At 54.6% G+C, this 6,902-nt stretch overlaps 1 protein-coding gene across 1 annotated transcript; it reads left to right on the top strand.

The window, feature by feature from the left end:
* The first annotated feature begins 1,745 nt into the window (after window positions 1–1,745).
* LOC130475765 (dromaiocalcin-1-like) lies at window positions 1,746–6,902 on the top strand. The gene is made up of 5 exons (XM_056847626.1): window positions 1,746–1,812; window positions 2,461–2,555; window positions 3,974–4,108; window positions 4,715–4,829; window positions 6,841–6,902. The coding sequence occupies exons 1-5, from the start codon at window positions 1,746–1,748 to the stop codon at window positions 6,900–6,902; spliced, it is 474 nt and encodes a 157-aa protein (XP_056703604.1).

The raw sequence follows: 6,902 nt of genomic DNA, 5'->3' as shown, positions 1-6,902 counted from the left end.
GCTCCGTCTGCCACCTGGCTTTAACCCCGCCTCCTCCGAGCAAGAGCGCATCTCAGGTGGTCTATAAATGCTGGGGGACTGGCCAGTCTCCTGCACGGGCTGAACAGGAATTGCTTCCCTCTGGACCAGACAGAGATAGACAAACAGGTACGTCTCGGCCTCGTCTGCCCATCTTAGAGCTGTAAGTAGAAGCCATCAACAGTGAGTTGCAGATTATTATTATTATGTTTTTAAAATAAAGCAGGGCAGGAATTTAATCAAGAGAAGCCTTGCAGTACTCTAAGAACAAACAGAAGCTGTTGCAGGCAAAGCGTCCCCTTCACAGAGCTCTGCAACTTCAGTTCCTTCCTTGGATCCAGTTCACCAGATTAGCTTCTGCCTCCACATGAGCGGCGGAAGCGAATCTGATGAATTTGATTTGTTTCCCCACTCTTCCACATGAAGCCAGCTGGGTGACCTTGGGCTAGTCACAGCTCTCTCAGCCCCACCTACCTCACAGGGTGTCTGTTGTGGGGAGGGGAAGGGAAGGTGATTGTAAGCTAGTTTGATTCTCCCTTAAGTGGCAAAGAAAGTCGGCATATAAAAACGAACTCCTCCTTCTCCTCCCCCCCCCCCCCGGATAGGGGATTTTATGCTACATTTCAGTTCTTTGCCCTCTGAACTCTTGCAGGTGATGCAAACCTTTTGCTGGTCTAAGCTGCAACAGATGTAGTTTACCCCTTTGGGGTCCATTTCAGAGGGTAGCCTGTTGCTCGGCAGTAGAAGAGCTGGAGCCCAGCGGCACCTTAGCGACCAGCCAGCCTTTCTGGGTATATGAGGTTTCAGGAGCCGAGGCTCAGACAAAGGGAGCTCTGACTCTCGAAAGCTTATACCCCAAAAAGCTTATTGGTCTCTAAGGTGCCACCGGACTCCGTGCTGGCCCTTTGGGATTGGTTAATGGATGTTTCTCACCTTTGGAAATAGGCAGTCAGAGATGTATCGTTAAACTAAAGAGCTTAGATGAAGAAAAGAAATCACCACCTAGAATTCCCAAAGCACTGCTTTAGCCGATTGCCTGACAACAAGCCCTCCGTTCTACTAAGAGCGGCAGCTTTTGTTTCGTAAAGGAATCTAAAGTCATCGCATTTCACCCCTTCATCCAGAAGTCTCAGAAGGACGCTGTAATAGATTGCTGCAGCACCTACTTGATTGCAGCTGTCTAGATCCCTCAGTTAGCTGCCGAGCAGTTGAGCAGAAAGGTCTTGCGGTGGCCAAGAGCTCCCCATCATCTCTCCTGGGTAAGCTCCTTGGGGCAGAGGCCTTTTGTCCCCTTTGCCTGGCAACAGGGGTCCCACAGCTTGAGCCCGGTCTGCCACTGGCAGAAAATGGGCCTCACCCTGGCCAGGTCCCTAATGGCCGCCAGAAGCCAACTCTGACGGAAATGTCAGTCTGCCCCTCTCCGAGGCCAGGGAGAGAACATCCCGGACACAGGGGGCTGGCAGGTAAGCCCACCTGGAGGGCCACAGAAGCCTCTGGAAGCAGAACCAAAGGGGACAGCGAGTGGGTGGGGGTGGTCTGTAGTGAGCCTCACTTGCACTTGGGAAGAAATGCACAAGAGCTCGAATGCGCAGGGCGGAACCAGCAGAAGCCCCCCCCCCTCCCCAAGACTGCGAAGGTTTGATTGACAGCGTCCGGCTCCTGACATTCCATGCATAAGGACTGCAAGGGCTCTTTCTTTCTTTCTCCCCAGGTGAACAATCAGGAAGATGGCGCTGACTGCTTGCTTCAGCTTGGGGTTGCTTCTTTGCCTGGCGACCGGGCCCTTCATGAGCGGTGAGTCCCCCGCGGGGTCCCTGATTTGGAGACCCCCAATCTCTTCCCCCCTCTCTCTTTTGGCTTCCCCCATGGAAGGGACCCTCCCAGTTAGGGTTGCCAGGTCCCTCTTTGCCACCGGCAGGAGGTTTTTGGGGCAGAGCCTGAGGAGGGCAGGGTTTGGGGAGGGGAGGGACTTCAACACCATAGAGTCCAATTGCCAAAGCAGCCATTTTCTCCAGGGAAACTGATCCCTATCAGCTGGAGATCAGTTGTAATAGCAGGAGATCTCCAGCTAGTACCTGGAGGTTGGCAACCCTACTCCCAGCCCAGACTCAACATATGCCTTCATAGGTAGGGTTGCCAACCTCTAGGTAATAGCTGGAGATCTCCTGCCAATAGAGATCTCCAGCCAATAGAGATGTTCACCTGGAGAAAATGGCCACCTGGAGAAAATCCCCTCTCCAAACCCCACCCTCCTCAGGCTCCGTCCCAAAAACCTCCCGCCAGTGGCGAAGAGGGACCTGGCAACCCTGCCCCATAGGCTGGAGCAGGAAGTCCTCAGCTCTTTGCCCAGGGAGACTGGAGAGGCGAAGCCCTCTCTGCCCCCCTCCCCTGTGAGTGCCCGCGGGGCTCTCCCTCTCACCACCACCCCATCTGTCCACGCAGGTGTTGACGCAGCCGAGTGCCCCAGGGGCTGGTTGTCCTCCAACGGCCATTGCTATGGCTACTTCCACCAGGAGCTGACCTGGAGGCAGGCACAGGTGAGTGACAGAGGGTGGGGCCCCTCAAGGGGAGGGAGTACCCTGGGCTTGCCAGTTTCAGGTTGGGGAATTCCTGGAGATTTGGGGGCGGCCCCTGGGGAGGGCAGAGTTTGGAAAGGGGAGGGAACTCAGCGGGGGGGGGGTGATGCTTAGGAGTCGTCCCCACCCCCTGCGAAGCTGCCATCCCCTGCAGGGGAACAGATCTCAGGGGAACAGTTGCAACCCCAGGAAACTCCAGGCCTCACCTAGAGGTTGCCGGCCCTAGAGCACCCTCAGCACCAGAGGGCTCAGGAAGAGAAAAAGCTCTGTCAGGTCCCTAGGGCAGAAACCGCAGGTGCCGCCACTAGGCTCCCCGCCCCCCCAGAAGAAACCCCTCTCTGGCTGTGGCCTCTCTGCCCATCAAACTGCACATTCAGCTGTACATACATTGAACATTGCATGGGCGTTAACAAGTTAATTAATTTTATTCCAGGCCAGATTGGACAGGGATCCTAGAGGGTTTTTTGTTGCCATTTTCTGTCTATGGAGTTGGGGTCACTGGGTATGTGTGTGTGGGGGGAAGGTAGTTGTGCATTACCTGGGGTGTTTGGAGAGTGGGATTTAGGCAAGGATGGGGGAGGTCTGTATAAAGAATGCAGGAGGGGGGCACGGTTGCATCAGCCTCCCAGAGTCCTCCCTCTGACTGTTTGCAGAAGGGTAGGGGGGCTGGACCATGCGCCCAAATCAAGGGAAATGGGGTGTGCCTTGTCCACGTGTGAATATTTCTGACAAATGTCTGACAAGTCGCAGTGAACACAGGTACAAGCCGTGTACAGTATACGCTGGGTTTGTGTACACTTAAAATCCTAGAATCCTAGAGTTGGAAGAGATCATAGAATCCTAGAGCTGGAAGGGACCACCAGGGTCATCTAGTCCAACCCCCTGCACAATGCAGGAAATTCACAACTAGCTTCCCCCCCCCCCCCCCGCCACACACACAGTGACTCCAACTCCATGCCCAGAAGATGGCAACAAAAAACCCTCCAGGATCCCTGTCCAATCTGGCCTGGAAGAAAATTAACTTGTTAATGTCCATGCAATGTTCAATGCATGTACGGCTGAATGTGCAATTTGAATCCCCGCCTTTCTCCAGGGACTGGTGGCCCCCAGTTTCAGTACTAAAGTGAATGCGCTGGCTCTTTCCTACGGACAGGGGCATGCCAGCCCACGCAGGGTGTAGGTGCGTTCACTGTCGCTTGGATTAGGCTAGCAGTCTCAACCACAAAACTTGACAAGCCATGGGTGACCCATCGAGGACGGCCCAATAAAGATCAAGCACCTGGAAGCATAAGGGGTCAAACTTTTGGTAGCGTCTCGCTGTGGGGTGGGCAGCTTGGCAGGACCAGCTCTTTCCTCTCTCCCCTTCACCCCCCTCCCAGGCTTACTGCCAGCGCCACAAGGCCAACCTGGCCTCCATTCTGGATGCAGATGAACACCATGCCATCGCGGACTTCCTGGTCCAGACCCAATGGGACGATGAGGACGTGTGGATCGGGCTCTCCATCCCCATGAGGGTGAGTGAGGGCCCCTCCGGGGCTCCAGGCTCTTCCTGGTGGGCACTGCTTGACCATACCGTTGCCCCCCCCCCCACAAGCAGCATGCATTGGGTTGCCAACCTCCAGATCTCCTGCTATTACAACTGATCTCCAGCCATTAGAGATGTTCACCTGGAGAAAATGGCCGCTTTGGCAACTGGACCCTTTGGCACTGAAGTCCCTTATATGAACACATGAAGCTGCTTTATACTGAATCAGACCCCCCCTTGGTTCATCAAAGTCAGTCTTGGTCTACTCAGACCGGCAGCGGCTCTTCAGGGTCTCAGGCAGAGGTCTTTCACATCACCTACTTCCCTGGTCCCTTTCAACTGGAGATGCCAGGCATTGAACCTGGGACCTTCTGCATGCCAAGCAAATGCTCTACAAACTGAGCCACAGCCCCTCCCCTCCCCAAACCCCTGGCAACCCTATGCACAGTGCCACTTGGGAACACCTAGCCCCCCCCCCACAAGAGGCAGAGATTGCACAAGAGCCACACAGGGGGAGGGCAAAGAGGGCTGGAGACCCCCCCCACACTCCTTACCTGCTGGTGCCTGAATCTCTCCCTCTCTCTTGCCTTCGCAGAGCCAGGGGTGGGTCTGGGCGGACAGCAGCCCCGTGTCCTACACAGCCTGGGACAGGTTCAAGCCCTCCCATTTCGCGAAAAACGAGCATTGCGCCATGTTGGACGAGGATTCAGGTGAGGGGGGGCTGAGCAAATGTCAGGGGGCGGGGGTGGCAGACGGGCAGCTTTGTCTGGGGCACAGCATCAGGATGTACGCACATCGCTAGCCAGTGGAACTCACTGCCACTAGATGATGACAGGGCACTTCAGATATATAGCATGGCCAGACAAGCCCCCACCCCAAACCATTGCCTTGTATTGTTTATATAAGTTGTAGAAAAGAGCCAGAGTCCAGCAGCACCTTAAAGACTAACAGAATTTCTGGCAGGGCAGGAGCGTCCGTGAACCACAGCTCACTTCTGCAGATGCCAGGAAGTGAGCTGTGGCTCACAAAAGCTCCTGCCCTGCCAGAAATTTTGTTAGTCTTTAAGGTGCTCCTGGACACCGGCTCTTTTCTACTGCTGTTTTCAGACTAAAACGGCTACCCATTGTGATTTACATAAGTTGTAATTGCAATTTGGAGCTGCCACTGGGATGATGGAGGGACAGGAAGAACAAGACCTGTGAGAAAGACAAGGGGCAGAGAGTGTGCGGGGCCTTGGGGGCAGGATGCGGTTCGGGGGACACACACACCAAAAGCCCCACTTCAGAGGCCAGGGGACCGCCATTTCCCCAGGCATGCTTCTTGTACCTTTGCATAAGGTCAGGGCAGGCAGAAATTCAAGATGTGTCGTTTCTCACCACGAGGAAGATACAGAGGGTCCCTAGGTAAATTTCTGCCTCTCCAATTGGTGCAAGATGCACGGGGGCTCTGCGGACAGACAGGAAGGGGGCTACCAGACACCTCCCCTACCCAGCATGTCAAGCTTCTCTTTTCCGCAGTCAAGAGGGCGAGAACTCTGTGCAGAAATGAGAAACCGGAGCTCCTCGACTTTGTGGAATGGCCGGTCCCGTCCCCCCTCTGTTCTGGATTCTTTCGGTGGCCTTGGTGTTATGTATGCAGCGCCCACGCGACTTAACAAAGGGCCTCCAGGACTTTAAAATGGCTACATGAGAGCCTCTTGTAGGGGCTGGAGATCTCCAAGAATTAGCCGAGGATTAGCCTAGAGTGGAGAGGACTGAGAGGGGACATGATAACCATCTTCAAGTACCTGAAGGGCCGTCATATAGAGGAGGGTGCAGAGTTGTTTTCTGTTTCCCCAGAAGGTTGGACCAAAACCAAAAAAGAGTTTCCGGCTAAATATTAGGAAGATTTTTCTAACAGAGCGGTTCCTCAGTGAAACAGGCTTCCTTGGGAGGTGGCGAGCTCTCCTTCCCTGGAAATTTTTAAGCAGAGGCTAGATGGCCATCTGTCAGCAATGCTGATTCTGTGACCTTAGGCAGATGATGAGAGGGAAAGCAGGAAGGTTTGCATCAGTATTTGGCTCTCGTGGCCCTTTCTTGTATGCCCAGGGTAGTGCTGATGGCCACTTTGGGGTCAGGAAGCAATTTTCCTCCAGGACAGATTGGCCAGGGATTCTGGAAGATTTTTTTCGGCTATTTTTTGGGCATGGAGTAGGTGTCACTGGAGGCATGGGGGGAGGTAGTTGTGAATTTTCTACATTGTGCAGGGGGTTGGGCTAGATGACCCTGATGGTCCCTTCCAACAATATGATTCTGTGATTCTGACTGATCTCCAAAACGCAGAGATCAGTTCCCTTGGAGGAAATGGCTGCTTTGGAGGGTGGACTCCATGGCCTTATATCCTGCTGAGGTCCCTCCCTTCCCCAAAGTCAATCATGCCCACGCTCCATCCCCGAATCTCCAGGAATTTCCCAGCCCAGAGCTGGCAACCCTGGCCTCTTGCCTTGAAAAACCTGTGGCCCACAAGTCAGCTGGGCCTTAGCAGCACTTTCCCCCACCCAAATGGGAGCCACAGGAAGTCATGCCCATGGCGGGCTTTGGAGGTTCCTGCCTGGGCACGGAGGAGGGCTCGGAAAGGGACCTGAGTGGCAAAGGGGTGCCCTGGTTTGCTCTGCACGGGCCTTTGGGTGCAGGGAGGACCCCGCTGTCTTCTGCCAAGTCTGACCCTCCTTTCTCCTTCCAGGTTTCATGGTGTGGGACAACGACTCCTGCAATGACCGGAACGCCTTCATCTGCAAGCTGTAA

Source organism: Euleptes europaea, chromosome 3 (genome assembly GCF_029931775.1).
Source record: "Euleptes europaea isolate rEulEur1 chromosome 3, rEulEur1.hap1, whole genome shotgun sequence".
Classification (NCBI taxonomy): Eukaryota; Metazoa; Chordata; class Lepidosauria; order Squamata; family Sphaerodactylidae; genus Euleptes; species Euleptes europaea.
The sequence above is the reverse complement of the archived record's forward strand: the minus strand, read 5'-3'. Positions and strand labels throughout refer to the sequence as shown.